The sequence below is a fragment of the Ambystoma mexicanum genome, chromosome 9 (assembly GCF_040938575.1).
Source record: "Ambystoma mexicanum isolate Mex_15411 chromosome 9, UKY_AmexF1_1, whole genome shotgun sequence".
NCBI lineage: Eukaryota > Metazoa > Chordata > Amphibia > Caudata > Ambystomatidae > Ambystoma > Ambystoma mexicanum.
Window position 1 is genome coordinate 1390889082 of NC_090931.1, and position 20434 is coordinate 1390909515.

A 20434-nucleotide genomic window follows, 5' to 3' on the forward strand; every position below is an offset into this window, starting at 1 on the left:
TTTCTTCTTGTCCAGCTCTTTGTCTGTGGTTGAGTGGAAGAGGTCCCCCCCCCCCCCGAACAGTAGATCTAATATGCGTTACAGGACACCCAGGTTGAATTTCGTCGCCCGGATGTCCTTCTCGTGTCCGTGGCGATACAGATGGCACGGCCAGATGTGTGAATATGAGCCACGGTTGATTCCATGAGGTCCTGCACCACGAGCTTGGCCTCAGCCAGTCCACCTTAAACCTTGAATGGCTCTGCGTAGGGAGTTCTGGAAGGAAGTCCGCAATTTCCCGCCATAACCTTTGGTTAGTGGCAGTCAGCATGGCATCAGCGTTGACCTGACAAAGATTCAAGGACGCGTTCGAATAGAGTTTCTTCCCGTACGCCTCCAAGATTTTCTCCTCCTTGCCTAGCAGCGCCGCAGGAGGAGGATGCTGAGGATGACTGAGGCTTGGAGTATAGTGATGCTGCAGCGACCACTGAGGAGTGTGGCTGAGAATAATAATTTTGCATTTATATAGCGCTACGAACCCTCAGGTATCTGAGCGCTGCTTATTATTACCCACAGTGTGTGGTGCTCATTTATCGACCACAGGAGGATGAAAGGCTGAGTTTGGCCCTGCCGGGATTCGAACTTGCATCAGTAGGCTCTGCACAGATATCAAAGCGAGTGCTTTACTCGCCGTGCTTTCGGACTAGTGACCGGTGTATCCCCCTCCATGTGCCTGTACTTGGCGTCCAGGCGTCGATTGACCGGCTGGACTGAGTGGGGCTTGAGCCAACCCTTCTTGGCCAGGGAGACTACATCGGCTTGCAGAGGAATCCCCATTTTGGCAGAGGGGCGTCGCGTGAGAACTTCAGCCAGAACCCCCTCTGCCGGCTGCTCGGCCTCGTGTTGGGGAAGGCCCAGGTACTCCGCCAGCCCAGCAAGACGTTCGTGGAAGGCCCTGGCTGAGGATGGCGTGTCCGGATCCTCCTCCTCATCCGTATCCTGCGGATCAGGCGGATCCTGCGGAGGTGGTGGACTAGCCAGAGCTGGAGGCTGGAGTACAGTGCCTGCGGCCGGAGGCTGAGGAGGAGGCGGAGGATGGTGCGGAGCCACCTGAGGAATCGGCTGGGGAGCCAGAGGCTGCACCGGGGCCGGGTGTGCCGTTGGTGGCGCTAGCGGTGCCGCTAGCATAATCGGGAGGACCTCCCTGATGGCGTCCTTGAGGATAACCCCCATCCGAGGTGACTTCATGAGGCAGAGGAACCTCTCGAAGAACCCCTCTTCACTGGCCGGAGAGGTGATAGGGGGTACTGACAGGGTAGTCGTCAGCTGCTGGAGCCGCTGCCTACCCTGCCTGTATGGACTGAGTGGGAAGCTGTCCTTTGCATAAGAAGGATAGGCTGTAGGCCCATACGTGGTTGAGGCCAGTCCCACCTTGACACTTGTTCTTTGCCGAACTCCTGGAATGGCGTTGGACGGGTGCCTCTGTCTGGCGCGGCGGCCATCTTGTCGAGCTACCTGCCACGTGCCTGTGTCATGACCACAGGATTTTTCCATGGAGTTTCCCCCAGGAGGTCTTGGGCAGCGGCGTACCATTCCTGGGCTAAGAGCAGAAGGAACGCTGTGGGCAATTGCAATTCAGGCATTTCCTCATCGCTCAATATGGCCGCCATGCGGCCTTCCCTGATTACTGCAGTGTAGACTAGTGGTGTGAGCTCTGTGAGTATTTAAGCCCCTCCCCTTTGTTGTGCTGCGCTTCGCGTCCTCTTGCTGTCTCAGCGGACGCTTACCGCAGTTCACCTACTGACAGGAATTCCACAGTGCTCCTTCGTTACACTATAATAGTTCTGCCCGCTGTATTCACAGTTTTCTCCTTCGTAGTTCCATATTTCACCTTTGTGTCTCATTCTGGTCCCTCTTGTTGCGTGTGCCCTGTGAGGAATTGGCGTTCTTCTGTGAGAAAAGTATTCAGGTGAAGTGTTCCCGCCACCTCCTATTTACCGTAAGTATCGCTCCCATGTCAAGCATTGTTAATGGTTACAGCTCGTAATAGCGCATCCTTGTTGTTTATGAGCGTTGGCATGTTTTAGCCGTGCTTCACTCTGCAGAGCATTACGGAGTCTGTGGGTTGCGTGAGGGAATTGTTTCACCAAAAATTGGCGCACAGTTGTCACGTTAGTCAACCATTACTCAAACCATTACCACTAGTTTAGCATTGATGCTTTGTGCTCCAAGTTACCTTTGGCGTTTGTGTGAGGAAAGACATTTTGCATATTGAGTCGCTTGACAGGAATAGCTCTATTGTGGTGTTTGTTCGAGCGTCAGGGTGCAACTCACTCATACACCCTCAGATTCTGTGTGGAACATTTTGAGGTAATTTACTGGTGTATGTAGCATTTCCTTCATGATTGGGGTTAGCACCTTCATCACTGTCTATGCCCCTAGTGTCTATTGTAATCACCTTAAACATTCCCAGCTATCTTGAAGAATCTCTTGTTGTCATTGGGATACTCTTTAGCACCCTTCCAACCAGAGGTAGTCCCTTACCTTCCCACACACAAAAGTGCCCTTCTTCAGAACTTGCGCCCCTGCCCAGAAGCAGGATGGGGAGCTCGTTACAACATAAACAGAGGTGAGCAAGGTGAAATCAGTAGGCAAGGGAGGGGTTTACTAGTAAGAAGACAGTTCCCTGCTATTTACACAGAACCCACCATTGACTAGTTCCTGTTATATTCCACAGATTTTCTGCTTATTGAAGAAGAAAGGGTTAGTGAGAGAACCATGCACCCAGAGAAGAGTAGTTGAGGTTATCAGGAGTGGTGTTCCCGCGGAGCCCAAGGTAACCGTTACATCCTGCAACGTGTTGCTCGGTTCGCTGGGCTCAGCCTCCTCCAAGACTCTTGCGTGTGGATCACAAGGCCTACCCTGCACCTCGGGCCTAGGCCTGATACGTGCGACACCCTCGACCCGGAGGTCGGTAGAGCTGTGTTTAGGCACCCCCTCAGACGTATTGCCAGTACAAGAGCGGAGCCCCTCGGATAACAATCCGGTCCAAGAACCTTCCGGTCCCTCAACACTGCCACCGGGAGGATCCAAGGATCCCTCGGCCCGAAGGCCGGTAGCTGGAGCAGCCTTTGTGCACGTGCTGGTACAAGGACCTAAACGATCCCTCCCATGCGGGAGAGTGCTTGGGAAGGAGTCTCCTTTGCGGGGTCCGATGGAAAATAGGGGCCCTACCTGGGGTGTGGCTCAGTGTTTCACAAAGTTCTTGAGGTCCTCTGAAGGCGACTTCTGGAAGACTTCCCTCCACCTGGCTAATCTGTTCTTCAGTGCTTTCTATGACAGCGAGCCACATGCTGTACAAGCCTGCCGACCTTGGTCTGGGCCACGGCAACGTAGGCAGAGGACGTGGGGGTCTGAAGTTGGGAAGATCCTGTTGCAGGATGGGCACCTGCTAAATCCTGTGGAAGTAGACATGCGCCAGGGAGGAGTATGGCGTCTGAGTACTGAGTACCTGAATGATAAAAAGACAAAAGAGAAGTAGTATTTGCGCGTAGAATTATACGCCGAAGCCAAACCCAGGAGCACTGGTGAATTCGGCCCGTTCCTGTTGATGCGGAAAAGGGGACTGAGGTGTGGTGCCGGAGGGCGGAGTCAGGGCAGCGCACGGGAGGGCCTTTCCATGCATGGATTCACACAAACCACAGTCTTCAATATCCTGTTCCACCCCAGGCAGCAGACACAAAACATGTAGGTCGGTGATGAACATCTGCGTCAAGCAGATCCTACAGGGCTTGAAGACGTAACATGGATTTCCAAAATTAACCCTGCGGGTGGATTATGGGAGGTCAACCTATATGGTGAACAGGGAACTACTGAGATGTAGCCAAACCAAATCAGGGCAAGTGTGGCAAATCGAGGGACTTTGTGCCTTCTCCCTAAGGCTCACCTCTCCTGTGAGGCTAGGGAGTGGAGCCTGCACCGCAATACCCTCCTTACGGGTAGAGGTAAGTGGGACCTCACTAGGAGAGACTACACATGATGGCCTACATGCAATGCTCTTAAATATAAGAAACCTTTTCACATTAAGACTGGGATGAACAAACTCTGCAGGGATGCTATTATTTTACTGAAAAGGAATATGTCCCTTTAAATAGGAATAACCAATGTACTGGGACGAGTACATTGATTAACGTAGCCTCGACGACCCACAGAGAAAGAAGCGCAGACGTCAACCCGGGTGGGTCACGAGCTGAATGACACTTGCAGTAAGCAGGAATCCAAGAGCCTGCAAGTTCTGAACTCGCACAAGTGCAGAGAGTGGAACACCAGAGCTACCGTGTAGCCGCAGCACGAGAATCCAGACAGGCAAGAGCCCAGGAACAGGTTGTGGCAAGACTATGGCAGAGTACACCCGTGGTGGACCACTGGTCCAACAAACATTGCCAAGACCATTGCGAGTGTGAAGCCACAGAGTGGCCAGTCCCATATCTGAGCACCAGAGAGCCAAGAAGAGTCAAGAGACCAGGCATAGAGGAGAAGCTGCGAGAAAGTAAACGCAGACAAAGGAAAGGAACCAGCAGCCGAATCCAAGAGAGAAGGATTCTGAGGAACCCGACTCCGGAAGACAAACCCCAACTGGAAATTGGGAGAACGGGAGTCACAGGTGGCCTCGATGGAGGAATCTTTGCACAGCCAACTCGTTGCAGTGTTAGTCATGAAACTAAGCTAATATCGAAACAAAGTGAGTTGAAGTGTAATAACACAAAAGAGCAAACTATTAGAAACATGAATAAGGAGATCCAGTGATCAAAATTACATTTCCTAAGAAAAGAGTCTAAAGTAAACAAAGTGTGGTAACATGAATGAGCAACCTATTGAAAAGCTGAACAAGAAGAGTGGGAACCCAGTGATAAGAATATCCTGTTAAAGGGGACCAACAGTGCACCAGACAAGGTCGGAGAGATCTAAGCGAGTTGAATTATAATAACCCAAGAGGGGGAGCCACTCCAAACCACAAAAATATCCTAGAATATACTGAGAAGCCCAAACAAGAGGGTAAATGTTGTAAGAAACCCATAAAGGAAAGTCTTAAATAAATAGGCAATCGCATACAGCAACTCACGACGAACAGACGACAACAAGCCGCACACACCCGTGCCTCACCTCAAAGCTACCCACAACTGTAGGACGTGGAGAGTAGCCATAGAAAATCTCTTGTGATTTTGCCATTTCCTTTGAAACATACCCATTACAGTGCATACGTAAAGCAAGGGCTACTCAAGAACCTCAGGATACATAATGCATAGCATTTTTGATGAATACCTTCCATAATTGTTTCCATGCATCAGTATACCTCCAAACCGTACTAACCCCTGAAGATCCGTCACCACCCAGACGGTGAAACATGTGTTGGGTAACAGAACGGGCAACAAAACGAATAAAGGAATAACATAGTTAACTCATGGTTAACAGACTTAATGAAACTGTGATAACAACTTTGAAACATAAGAGGGCCTAGACTCTAACCAAAATACTTTTGATTATTCTAGACTCAAAACTTAGTGAATCTTCAACTGTGAAGCAACAGTGATTTAAAATATTAAACTTTATTCTAACTGTGAAGTAACAGTGTTTGCAAGCAATTTGACTCCACAACTGGTAATTCAGTCAACCTCAAACTGTGAAGCAACATAAGTCAACCTTGAACTGTGAAACAAATGTGACTCAATTCATCCATTTCATCAACCGTAAACTGAATCCATTTGTGAACCAATAGGAAATACTGAATTCATAAAGCTGGATCCATCCGTGAATTATCAGGAGATACTGAATTTGTAAACCAACAAGTGCAACCAATTTCTTTTTGTTCTAAATAGAGAATTACTGTGATTTTTCGTTTTATCCACAATAGGACTTTTTGAATTATATGCACTTTACTTTCTAAGTTTTGGTCTTCGATGTTCAACCACCTGGGAATGCACCTAATTAAACCATACCAATTTGGGTAAAAGCACTTATTGTGATATAACAGTCTATATAAATTCATTTCTAGAACATATAACTATTTCAGCCTGGGCTAAGTACTGAAGAACATATCTTCACAGAACATATAAGCATCACAATCTAGTTATTAGTGGAGCGCGAAACACCTAGAGGTCTAAATAGATAGATATTCAGTTTTGTTTCCCTTTGCAGTCTAAGGGTAATAGACCTCAGTCTCGCAGCTCCACTCCCCTCTTCTCGCTAACATCTTGAGGAGCGCCGGAATCAGCCCAAGACTGTTCCAGTTTATACTCAAACAAGAGGGTAAATGTTGTAAGAAACCCATAAAGGAAAGTCTTAAATAAAGAAGAATATTCACAAGCTCCATTGAAGAATTATATAGACTAATCAAAGAATTATTGAGAGTATATTTAAGGATCCTATACTAATCTATAGACTGATTATAGAACTATCCTAAGGAGAAGGGAGCCTTTCTCTGAACCTAAGTTAGTTTACACCATGGTAGGGTCAGCTAGGGTCGTTTTGGACAGAGCAGACTTCATTATTTGGGCTTGCACAACGGATTATGGGAGGTCAACCTATTATGGTGAACAGGGAGACACTGAGATGTAGCCAAACCCAATCAAGGTATGGTAGCAGAGTGGCAAAGCTTAGACTCAGGAGGGCTTTGAGGATGGTCTATGGCTACAATGAGTCCACACAGAACACCACCAATAATTCCAGTTAGAGAGTTAAGTACAAAAATATACACTAAGCAAGTAAAACGTCTAGGCACATATTGTCACAAACTTACTATAAAACAGATTCATACATTCACCCTTGGCAGGAGAAAGGAAGCATAGGATTGAATAACCAGTGTAATACAAGTAGGTAGTCGGATGCATGAATTTCATTAACAGCACATTAGAATAACCACAGAGCATTTTCCCTAATAGAGTGCAGCCAAGGTGGTTTGTGGACGTGTGCCCTAAAGTCATCAGTTCCAAAGTGATCTACTAAGATTAGATGATCCACTGGTTATGATGCAAAAGTCAAAAAGGTAAGAAAAGTTCAGGTAAGCAAACTCACTCAATCACAGACAATATTACTGTCATAGGAAGGGATCATTGACCAGGCCTCCACTTACCAAAATCAGGAAAGAGCAATTTCACGCCCACTTAACCCTATGAAGGACGGGGGGGGTGGGAGGAACAGATATATTAACTTACCACATGACTCCGAATTCTCCAGAGACAACTGCTGTGGTTCTGGAATCTTTGGGGAAACAGTCTAATGCAGTGGTATTCAAAAAATGTTATGCCGAGCCCTCACTTTAGTAAAATATTGCTACCGAGCACCATCTTGAATAAAACTAGTTGCTGCCCCCCGAAGATGCCATCTCTGCTATATTTTCTGTTATAAGCAGTCAACTTAATCCCTTTTTGAAAAGCCTTGTCCCCCCCGGGCCTTCTTCGGGCCCCCCCTAGGGGGGCCAGCCCCACAGTTTGAAGACCACTGGTCTAATATGCTTGGTCCCACTGTGCTTGGTCCGATCTAGAAAGGCTCAGAGGTCGTCAGTGCAGAGGTCATTTTAGGATGCAGGATTTAGTTTCAGTCAGTCGTGGTGCTTAGGTATCAGACCCAGGTACCTTCCAGCTGAACACCCAAATGAAGAAAAGATTAAGACTTCTGTGGAGCAGGTGACCTCAGAACACCTCTAGGATGCAAAGATGACCGATTGCAACCTGGGTCACTGCGATTCGGCTGCAACAAGCAATCTTCCAGGGAGAAACCAAAGAGCAGGTCCTGCACAGCTACCGTTGATGCAAAAAGGGCAAAAATGCAAATGTTGAAGATCCTCCATGTTACCAGGATGCACTCTGAATGGCGACAGCTGCAACAAAGCTGCCTAGGAAATCGCTGGTTAGTCCACTGATTGGCACAGGGACACTTCGGAAGGCTCACGAATCACAGACCCCTGAGCAGGGGTTGGGACTGATTGTTGCCACCGGTCCAGGGGTTGAAGCATCGACAAGGGTCTTCTTAAGATTCACCGGGACAATCCTGGAATGGTGTTGGCCAAATGCAAAATCCTCGGGACGTCAACGGGCTGCTCTTCTTCACATAGGTCTTGGCTCCAACAACAATCTGAGGAATTGCTGCAGGAGTTCTCCTTTCATTTTGGATCTGGACTGGAAGCTCATCCAGGTCCCCCAGTGGTAAATATCTGCACCATTCAAACTGCCAGTGGCTATCCAATCCTGGATAGCACATGGCCACAACATCTGACCATCAACAGACATTCAGGCACCAGGATGTGTACTGCGGCCAGACAGTCCCCGCTCCCACATCCAGGTTCACGCACAAACCACCTCTTTGCCCGGTGAAAGCAGCAGCTTTCGTTGGTAAAGAGCTTCCCATATATGGTCATTCCAGACCCGAGAGGGCAGAAAGGAGGCCAAAGAACAGTATAAAAAAGGAAAAGCAAATTATTAATGGCACTGTAATCTTAGGGTGCTAGCCTCACTTAGTAGACATTTGTGGTAAATGCAAACGTGCACAAGTAAAAAGATTAAAACACGGTACAACTGCTGCCACCAGCACATCCTAGGCACATTGTAAATGTAATTAAAAAACCACTACATAAAAGGTTATCAGGATACAAAGTATTCTAACCGCACTTCACTTTACGGTCATGTGTGCAATTGTAACAATTAGAAATTCACTAAGAAGAGGTACATAGTTTATCAGTACTGATAGTCGTATGGATTGCTCAGTTTCCCCATAAGAATGATGATTATAAAAAAACAGGGCAGTAAAGCAAAAAGCTTACCTCCAAAAAGTCAGGTGAGGAGTCAAAACAAAGCAAAAATAAATGGTGTGCAAGGAAGTCTATGGGAGGAAAGCAGCAAAAAGAAAATCTTTTCTAACAAAGACCACATTGGGAATGTGTCAGACACAGTCAGTAAAAACAAAATACTTGTGGCGTTCGTGTGCAAAGTACTAAGGAAACAAGGTCAATGGGCAGATGAAAAATCCATTAGAAAGTAGGTATGTCAAGGGTAAAGAGTGTGCTGAAGAGACGCCTTCTTTGATTGAGCATCAGAATAACTAAACAGACAACTTTGTTGCAAAGAAATGCGAGAGGGATAGAATGGAAATTTAAAAAAGAAAACATATTGACTGGTATATGCTTAGCTTACATTGTTGTACTGCATGTGCTGTGACCCATTTGCATTTTTAGAAATCTATTAAAGCATACTCAAGACCCATCGTTCTTACCTGTTGTGTTTGAGCACCAGCTTCACTTTCCCATAGCTGACTGTACAAAGCTGCAAGTAATAAAACACACAAAATAAACACACAGCAAGCACCTTAAATTCTACTTCCAACTAAACATCTTCCATTGCGAATGAGGGGACTTAAAAAGGCACGCACTTATACAGCTTTATGATGAACTGATGATAAAGAGCCTTTCATCTCCCGGTCACAGGCCTAGAATCACCCAATGTCAATAGCCGCCCAAAAGTGTCATCGAAGTGTGGTGTCGTGTGGATTCCTTGCTCAATGCGCCACATATGCTTTTCAGCTCCTGATCCCTCTCCCCCCCCTTATAAGGAGAAGAGGAAGAGAAATCGTTGTGCTTTGTGCGAAACGCGCTCTGTGAACTGCACAAACCAAAGTAAATATTCATTGGACAATACAGCGCTTTAATGAACTTTATCTGATTCGTCTGGCCCGTTTCGACCGTAAGCAGTGGGTTGGATTCTAGCAGTGGGTTGGTCTGGTACTACGTGACTGTTTGTAATCATAACAGCCACATGTAATAGAACGTGATTGTAACGTTCCTGTTTGTTTGATTCCTCGCGTAGATACACCGCGACTCTGGCCCCGCCCACCTCGCTCCCGGAAACCATCACAACAACAGTACACGTGCATCTCAGTGTCATTGAAGTGTGGTGGTGTGGTGTTGTGGTGTTTGGGTGTGAGGGGGAGAGGCCAGAGCAGTGAGTATCATTTCATATCAAACAATTCACTTGTGTTATAACGAAATATTGTAAATCTTGCACTCATTTGGCAATGCCCTGTTGATAAATGGCAAGTGGATTAAGGAGCTGAAAGCTTACAGGCAACGCTCTTGTTCATCCAGCTTCATTTGACTACCTGAATTGCATGAAAGAATCACAAATGCTAGAGGCCTTGGATACTAACCCATAGTAATGGACTTGAAAGTGGGGACAGAAAAAAAATTGTTGAGAATGTGATAAAAACACCAAATGTTCAAACAACCCCTAATGAGACAGACAACAATGTATCAATGACAGAAATTAAGGATAACTTCCAAACGAACTCCGCCGCTACTTTATCTCCGGAGATTAGTCTGCAATTCAAAAAAATATTGACGTAGTAACAAGCGGAGGCATTAATCTATCAAGTACAGGAGTCTCTGATATTGCAAATGTTGAGTACTTGAATTTAGCACATGATTTTGGCCTAAATGAAATGAAGGACTTAAATAAACAAGTGAGATTATTCATTGGAATGCTTATTCCTCTTATTCCAGGTATGAATGAGGACGGTAAGGATTGGCAACGATAAAGATACAACAATCACTCCCCATATCACGTGCTAGAGAGAATTAATGATCCTTTCAGGTAAAACCACAGTGATAAGGGGAGCAGGGGGGGGGGGGTGTCGTGGCTAGGCGGCCATGGCGTAAGACGCGCTTCAGACCTTCTCCTGCCAATCCGGAATGATCCTTGGGTGCATCGGCACCGGAATCCTGAACATTCGCCACCAAAGACAGACCAGAGTCGGTGGGAACGCTAGCTGCTTCGAATGACGGCACTCTGCCCAAACTCCACCAAGTATTAGTGCGGCTACCACAGAAAATTGTGCTGGCGGTGGAGAACAGCGCCCGGAATCAAAGATGGCGGCCATACGGGCTCTCCGAACAAAGAAACGGAAAGACTGAGGAGGAGGCCTCGCTGGGCATCCTGAGGGACAGCGTCCCTGGTCGGCCAAAATGGCGGCTTAGAGGATAATCGTGAAGAGCCCAAGCTGCGCTGCTTATACAGGCGGTCATCGGAAACGGGAGTGCACGTGCGCTCCATAGAACTGGCAGCGCACATGCGCCCTGTAGACCTGAAGCAGTCGACATAGGATACTCCTGAGGGGCGCCGAGAGCGGTTGCACATACAGTGGCGGCATTCACCCGGATCTGGAGGGAGGCAGTTGCCAATAGTGGGCCCCCAACATATGGCTGGCCGGCCGGCGAGACTGCGGGCCTACTCATTGTACGGCACCGCGACAAGGGGCCAGCAGGCCTCGCTTGTGACCACCAGAATGCCAGACGGCAGGACGGCGTCCAAACTGCTCAAATCCAAGACGAAACAGCCTACAATGGAAGATTTCAACAAGACCCCGCAAAAGGCAATAATCTACCAGTGGACATCACTCCTACACGCGTCGACCGGCAGATCCTGGAGGAAATTGCAGACCTTAAGGCATCGTGGGAAAGCAAGCTAGCGGTGGAGCTCAAAATCGGCACAGTGCAGGAGGAGGTCAACTTGCTCAGGTTGGACGTGCGAAAAATGGCAGACCGCACAGATGAACTAGAGAAAGAAGTGACCATAAACACGACTGCCCGGACCTCGCACGCTTTGGAGATCCATGTCCTGAGGCAGCAGGTGACCAACCTGGAGAATAGAGCAGAGGAGGCCGAAGGGCGTGCTCGAAAGAAAAATGTGCGCATAGTGGGCCTTCCGGAGGGGGAATAGGGCCCTAACCCGACGGACTATGTTGAGAACATGTTGCTTCAGGAAATGGGGGCTGAGATCTTCACGCAAGGCTTTGCGGTGGAGCGCGCACACAGAGCGCTTACGAGGAAGCCCCCTCTGGATACCCCCCCCCCCCCCGAGGCCGATCATCGCCAAGATTCTAAACTATCGGGACAGGGAGAAGATACTGGAATATTTCAGGAAGGGGGGCACCATACAAAGGGCCTCCGCGACCATCTCGGCATATCCTCACTATAGGCTTCAAGTGCAGAGGTGGAGGCTGAACTATGGGACGGTGAAAAGGAGATTACGAGCCGCTGGGTTGTGATACATGTTGATGTACCCAGCTAAACTGAAAGTATTCCACAAAACCAAAGCTTTGTTTTTCGAGAGTCCGGAGGATGCATTGGAATGGTTGGATGGCCAGAATTGCCCAGAGGGCGCGGACAGCCGCAAGGAGGATGATACGGACGAGTGAGGCTCGATCATGGGACAGAGGTGCTGTACATATTGTGACTCTGGGACTTGATTATAATATGGTGTAGCGATTTGTTGACTCTCAGGGGCGAAGTACTTTATTGCGATATGAGGGATGCACAATGTATCACGGTAATCATCAGGAGACGAGTGAGAAGCACTCTTGACCCCAATGGTTAGTATATTAGTTAGGTCACCTAATATTGATGACACCCTGCCGGGTTCCCGACCTCGGCATTTCGAGATGGGACCAAAAGCGGGGGAGCCTGAGATCCAGGGATGGAGCTGGGCATTAGTTTGGGTGGGTTGGGGGGCGGGAGGGAAGGGGAAGTGTGCAGTGGGGAATAGTTGAATGGGGGTGTGGAGCGGGCTAGTTGGAGAGCCTAAATTGGGGGAGGGTGGTGGGTGGGGCACGAGCCCAATTTCATGCTGGCCGGGACTGGAACGGTGACCCGGGGGGAGTGGGGAAGCAGTACATTCTTCACACGGCTATGGATAGCCACCGGATAACCTGGAATGTAAGAGGTCTCAACAGCTACCTGAAAAGGAACAAAGTAATGATGTATCTGAGAAGGCTGAAAGTCGATATAGCATTACTACAGGAGACCCAGCTTACCAGGGACAAGGGGGTCAAGAGAAAGTGGAGGGGAACCACCCCAGGAGCTACATCCTCGGCATATGCAAGGGGGTGGTCATGTGGGTAGCACCTCATGTACCTTTGCAGCTGCTCCAATCCACGCCAGACCCGGATGGGAGAATGCTAGTGGTGCGGGGGATGTTGGAGAATAGGGAGGTCAACATCGTGAACACATATGCTCCCAATCAGGACACAGCGGCCTATTACAGGGCCCTATATGACAAAAGTAGCCCCCTAATGGGCAGCGCTACCATCTGGGGAGGCGACTAACTGTATAATAGATCCCAAGATGGACAGGTCTGATAAAAAATTCGAGAGACCAACCCCTGCGGCGAAAGCACTAACGGCCCTACTGCAGGATTTTGATCTAGATGATATTTGGAGGTTGCTACACCCGGGGGACAGGCAGTACTCACACTATTCGGCCCCCCATGACTTGTACACCAAAGTGGATTACATGTTTGTGTCCTCGGGAATAGCCGGGGAAATGACAGGTTCGGAATACAAGGCCAGAGTGCTCTTGGACCACTCCCCCCTATTGGTGGAGTGGAGGCATCGGCCCCCCAGGGTGAGAATCCTGACGTGGAAACTCAGAGCTGAGGCCTTGCAGGATTCGGGATTTCGAGAGGACCTAAGGGAGGCCATAACTGAATATTTTGATATTAACACTGGCAGTGTGCAGTCAGAGGGCACCTTATGGGAGGCGTTTAAACTAGTAGTGCGGGAGGTGGCCATATCTAAGTCTAGAGGGCTCTAAGGGGGCATAGAGCGGGAGATACAGGAGACCGAGGGAGCTTGAAGATAATACAGATGGGATGCACCTCACAGGAAGATACAGTGAGGGTGGCCCTACTCCAGCAGGCTAGGAGTGGGCACTGGGACAGGCTCCAAGTTAAATTACAAAAAGTACATTGAGAGGCAACATGCGGGAGGTGATAAACCGGGCAGGTTGCTAGCGTGGCTTTACAAGAACGAAACGCCGCGCACAGTGATTAGGGAGATAAAGGACAAAGATGGCCAGACCTGCGATACTCAAGAAGGAGTAAATGAGGGATTTCTCAGATTCTACAGGCGCTTATACGAGGACACGGGGGAGGAGATGGGAAGAGAGATCCGGGAAACCCTGGAGGATATAGGACTGCCCAAGCTTAGTGATCAGGAGCAGGAGGACTTAGACGCCCCAAATCACTCTTGAAGAACTAGAGATGGTGGTACAGCACCTACCCACGTGTAAGGCCCCAGGGTCAGATGGGCTCCCAAGTGAATTTTATAAAACGTACAAGCTAGAGGTGCTCCCCCCGCTGCTCGCCATGTTAAACGTGGCGTATGAACAAGGGGAGTTGCCGATGTCCCTGAGGGAGGCGGTAATAATCCCACTCCTGAAACCAGGCAAACCAGGCTCGGACTGCAGATTTTACCGACCCTTGTCCATGCTTAAGAAGGATAGTAAGATTCTCACTGCCGTGTTAGAAAACAGGCTTAAACGCATCATAGGGAAACTGGTCCATACCGATCAAACAGGGTACATACCAGGAAGGAATATAACGGACAATCATAGGAGACTCCACCACATAATCGAGCAAACTGAGAAAGACCTGGGCGAAATGGCGATAGCCTCGTTGGATCCAATTAAGGCCTTTGATTCAGTGAGGTGGCCGTGGCTGCTAGAGGCGCTGAGGGAGTACGGCATGGGGTCGGGTATTTGAGGTGGGCTAAAATAATGTATAGCTCCCCAACCGCCAGGGTTAAAACTGGCGGCATGATCTCGGACAAATGGCAGCTCAGCAGGGGCACGAGACAGGGTTGTCCATGGCCGCCCTTGTTGTATATCCTTGCTTTGGAACCGCTGGCAATCTGCCTCAGACAACAGTATGGGAGGGAGGGACGCACCTCACCTCGCTGTATGCAGATGACATCCTGTTATACCTGCGCTTCCCAGAGGAAAACTTGCAATTTGTCCTGGAGGTGATGGAACATTACGCCACCCTCTCGGGCATAGCGGTGAACCCCAGGAAATCTAGCTTTTTACCTTTGTGAAGATATAGAAGGGTCCCAGTGAAGAACTTGCCGGTCTTGCCGATACCCTGGCAGACCAGGACTTTTAGGTATCTAGGCATGGATATATACCACTCAGTGGAGGACGAACACAAACAACACGGAGCGGGCAGTAGCAGGTATTAAGAACAGTATGGGGTTCTGGTCTAGGCTCCCCTTGGCCATGAAGGGTAGGGTGGCGCTGCTTACGCTGGTGGTCCTGCCGAGACTGTTGCACTTCTTTGTGAATATTCCATGTATGCTCCCCAGACGATTCTTTCGAATGCTCCACAGCTTATGTAAGGGCTTCATCTGGCACAATACCAGAAACAGGGTGGCTTTATGGAAGCTACAAAACCCGAGCAAAAACGGGGGCATACATTTACCGAACTTTGAGCTGTATTATCTGGCAGGACAACTTCAGTACGTGACCAGGTGGCTGTCCGAGGAAGAGTCCGCTGAGACCAGGCTGCTGTATAAGGACTCAGCCCCTTATTTTTTGAGGGAGGTGGTGTGGTTGCCCAAAGCTAAGGTGCAGGGAAAGGCAAGGCTCCTAACACTGGGCAAGGAAATCTGGAACAAAACGTGGCAGCTGGTGGGGATCCCGATTCCGTGCTCCCCGCAGGTGCCATTGGTGGCGGTATGCGGAGAGGACCCGCAATTGATAATGGAGGTCCGTAAATACTGGGAATCAACGGGACTTGTGACCCTCGGGGATGCATGGCAAGAGGGCGAGGCACTAGATTTCAGTAGGCTAATGGAAGACACCGGAGTGCATGCAGGCCAACACATTACCCATACTAGAATTATTAAACTGGTGTTGGACAGATGGGTCTGTGGAAGAGTTATCAGAGGAACCAGATATGGCCATCGAGACAATGTAGGACATCTCGGAGGGAGGGCATGAAGTGTCCCGCATATACGAGTTACTGATGTCCAGGGTGGGTAAGGAGGTGTTGCAATTGAGACAGGATTGGGAGGATGAGGTGGGAGAACCCCTACTAGATGGACAATGGGACAGAGTCCAGAGGTACCACAAGAAGGTGTCTCGCAACGCAAGGCTTCAGCAGATACAGCTCTATGTCACCGATGGGGCATATATGACCCCTGGAAGGATTGCCCAGTTTGGGAACCCAGTAGCACAAAAGTGTCCACGATGTGCAGAGGCGGAAGCGGGACTAATACATATGTTCTGGGCTTGCCCGGAGGTGGGCAGATTCTGGACAGAGATCAAGTTGCGCCTGGCAGAGAAAGGGATCACATTGGAGGTGGAATCAGTATGGGCATGTTTGCTGGGGGTGTTCGCCAGACCGCGTAACCTGAAGCATGTTAGTAAAATGAAGGACCTGGCCTACATTCTGGCTAAGCGTAGAATTGCAATGTGCTGGAAGGCCACCCAGCACCCCAGAATAGAGGCGTGGTGGATGGACCTCCTAAAACGGGCAGATGCCGAAACCACAGTCTGGTATGAAGCAATCAGCAGGGGTGGGGAGGAAGAAGTGGGAACCTTGATTGAACAGAGGCAACTGGTGTCTACACTAGCAGGCACCCCCAAGGCGGGTCCCGATGGGGAATCCGCGCAGGAGATGTGAGATCACAATGAGATATTTTGGCGGGCGGTATGGAAATAGGGGCTCGGGGTAATGGGGAGGGAGGGAGAGGACCGTAATGTTTGATGTATGACTATATTGTAAACAGACTTGAATGTAAACTCTAAGTTGTAATGTTTGGTGTGTTGGTTAAAAATAAAAAATATGAAAAAAAAAGGGGAGCAGGATGGAGAACACAGAGCATACTCAGAGAAGTAATAAACATACTCTTGTAAATGAATATGGCAATGAAAATACTTCAATCCTTTCTGCTCAATCCAACGAAACCAACACATTACCGGTTATTATTCAGATTTTGGACTTGCTGGCTAAAGGCCATGATTTAACTCACCTAGAGTTACGAGACATAAAATTTAGTTTGCAAGAAATCACGTCCAAATTGAATAGACTAGATGGGTATTTCATGGCAAGAAATTCAGACATAAATGAATGTATGGCGAAAATGCAGATAACTAATATTATAACCCATGAACATGGGACACAATGGAATTCAAATATGACCCACAACCAAGGACATGAACTGTGTATTCAACGTGTAGAGTTAAATGAAGTACTTGATACCATCATGAATGCCATTAATACAACTAATTCCAATATTACTGACCTTAAAAATGGAATCTGTTGTTCTAAACACACTGATATTAGTCCGATACCACAAATTGTAGAATGTCCGGATAGTCCAACTGCATTAATAAATATTATTGAGGAACAAAACCGAGCAGAATCATTGGTAGTATCTCTGATGGCAAATTCTGTTTTTTTATCCAGACGTCATCAAAAACTGTCAACTACGTGCGAAAAAAAGGAGCAGAAAAAAGGAGAAGATCTGCAAATGAAAAACCTAAAAAAAAAATATAAAGTAAAAAATACTAATAATGACAATGCTACTAGTCCAATCACGGTCCCTCTAATGAATGGTGATGAGGATGTTATTGAAGTAGAGCAACTATCTAAAGAAAGCCATATTCACCTTTGTATTGAAGGGGGTGGTGCTAATGACTTTGAGGAGAAAAAAAATAACGCGTTAGAGGGAAGAAATTGGCAACTACAGTGGCTAGACATGAAGAGGTCAAGAAACTGTGTAGTGTGCTGACAGCTTTAAAAAAAAGGAAGGAACTGCCCAGAATTCTCCAGGGGTAGGGATCCCATCATCGCAAAAATTAGTATCCAAATTCTTCCCAACCAACGGTCGGAAATGTACTAATACCAATAATCTGGAAGATAGGAGTGCAATCAATAAATCCATCAACGATAATATTCCCAGCACCAATATATCTCAAAATCTTTTATACTCAGAAATATGCAGTAACATGGTATCTGAATTCAAACATACGAATGCATATAATAAAGGGGAATCCATCATTAAGATTGGGGTTGGCAAAAGTAGGGAATTAACTAAAGATGTGTTATCCAAACAAACAGCCTTGTCTGTGGAACAAGTAACTCAATTAGAGATGAACACTTATTTGCAAGTTGATGACAGAAAAAAAGATAACGAAATAGGTTTGCTGCCGTTGCAGGGTGATACTATTGACATTAGTGAATTGGCGAAAGCATTAAGAAATGGCACGCTATCTTTGGATTCAGTAATTCAGTTACTCAAATCTTCACAAACCTCTACTTTTCCCCATGAATTCTCAGATAAGTGTAGACCTACTACTTCTGAAAAGGGTGATCTGACAATAACCCACAACCAGATAGAATTGTCAAACAGTAATACAACCATCAATACGCAAGAGAATACTACAAAAAGAAATATTAATGAAATAGATAATGCATTAATAACTAACTCTCAGTATGAGAGTAGTGTAAGAGGGACACCAAACCATGGGATTCATATCATGGGATTGGAGATTTGTAAAGATATTTTGGGTCAGGCCAGAATAAATAGGAGATATCTATTGGATCTAATCTATATAATTCCATCTGTTAGAATACTATCTTCCGATGATTTTGACAGAATTGCATTAGCCCATGACAATAACTATAGAATGACTATTTGCAATCGGAAAATGTATTGAAATTCATTTGGTCATTCCGAAAGGAGCTTGCAGACATGGGCTTCGTCCTTCACACATTTAATAATATAAATACCGCGCAAAAAATTTTGGAGTACTGTATTATACAGAAATCTGATAATTTAAATGAAGAAATAGGAAATTCGAAGGATGAAAAGCATTTCACAGATGCTTATTAGAGCTTGCAAAACCCCTAATTTTGCATGGATTGAACCATTGCGGAAAACTATATTTCCTGCTAACTCAAATACAAACAATGCATAGAGTAAGGTAGAGCTAAACTTGAAGCTGATTTCTTGGAATTCGTGTGGCTTTGTTAATATTCTAAAATGGGTAGGGTCCTTTTCTACTAATGAGGTACACGAAATGATACTATTGCAGGAAACCATGAAATTAGATCATTTGGAGATCCCTGACTATTGTACCTATTGCTCCGTTGCTACTAAAGGTTTGGAGGGACGTCCATCTGGAGGATTGGCGATTTGTATAAATAAATCCACTGATTGTAGGCATACGTTGATTTGCTCATCGGAACACATTTTGCCAGTAATGGTTGATCTAAAAACAATGGATGGTAACTCTATACTACTGATTTGTATTTATTGGAATCCTCAAGTTTTCTATGAATGTGATAATGGATAAAATTGATGAATGTATAGAATACGCACTCACTTTCAAAGTAAATTTTGAAGTAATAGTAGGAGGCGATTTCAACTCAATATGTAAGGATTATACTGAACTTGAATCTAGGAAAAGCTCTATTAGAGCAAAAAGGTTGGGCCAAAGAGGTGATAAATGGCATGTATACTTTAATGATTGGGAAATGTCTTTTGCCCAATTTAAAGAGTCATCACTGAATTTTACATGGCAGAGAGCTACTGCATCTTCCTTGATTGATTATTGTTGTATTTCGGATGCTCTGTTATCATTAATCAAAAGTGTTGAGATAAAGGCTTTTCTGACTAGTGACCATGCCCAGATTCAAATGGTATTAAGTTTAAAACTTAAATATCTGGAGGTTATGAAATCCCTCTCTATTGTAGAGACAAAGCGGATTCAAACTTCCTTGAGATGGAATCCCACTCTTTGTAGGAAACTCATGGAACGGGTAGCTAATGCGTTACATGAGAAGGAAGATTATACTGGTCTGACGGGGAAAGACCCCTTAATATGGGATAACATTGTAGGGGAAGCCTACAAACAACAATCCTACTCTATTGATTTTCGTCATCCATTTGACTCAGATATCAAATATCTCAAAAGAAAGAAAAATCGAGGTAAGAAAATTAAGCGGCGAAAATCTTTGTACAACTCAATTTTGTAGTCTAAAAAAAGGATTATACAAACTTACAAGAACAGAATTAAGGAAATCCATATTAGACAATATAATCGTCAGAATTGTGATCTGGTCAGAGCCTTCTGTAAGCATGACTCAAAATTTGTTTGGTCTGTCATGAAGACCAATTCTCTTATTAATCAGGTCAATTTGAACAATAGCATCTCTGCAGAAGCATGGAGGGTTTTTTGGGACAAAATTTAAAGCACCGGACCGTTTTTCCCATATAAAATTGAATGTAATTACTAATGATGCAACATCAACGCTGAAATGGTCACTTGAAGACATAGAATGGAGTATAAATAAACTCTCCATTTCTAGAGCATCAGGTCCTGATCAGATCGCTGCATGCGTATATAAGGCGGATGTGAAATTTTGGACCAGCATCTTGAAAATTAAATTTGATAAACTACTGCTTACTGGAGTGATTCCAGAGTCTTGGACCTCTGCAATTATTATACCTATATTCAAAAAAGGGGATCAATCTTGCCCTCAGGCCCATTTCGTTAACCGATGCGGAGGCAAAAATATTTTCTATTCTTATTCTATGTGAACTAAACAAATATTTGGAAGCCTTCAAT

At 46.4% G+C, this 20434-nt stretch overlaps 1 protein-coding gene across 1 annotated transcript in view; it reads right to left on the reverse strand.

Annotated features, from left to right (window-relative positions):
* ERCC3 (ERCC excision repair 3, TFIIH core complex helicase subunit) overlaps positions 1–20434 on the reverse strand; it is a 1003216-nt gene that overhangs the window by 776965 nt on the left and 205817 nt on the right. Inside the window, exon 4 of the mRNA XM_069616794.1 lies at positions 9244–9293. Within this exon, the coding sequence (XP_069472895.1) occupies positions 9244–9293 (50 nt within the window). The remainder of the gene's footprint in view (positions 1–9243; positions 9294–20434) is intronic.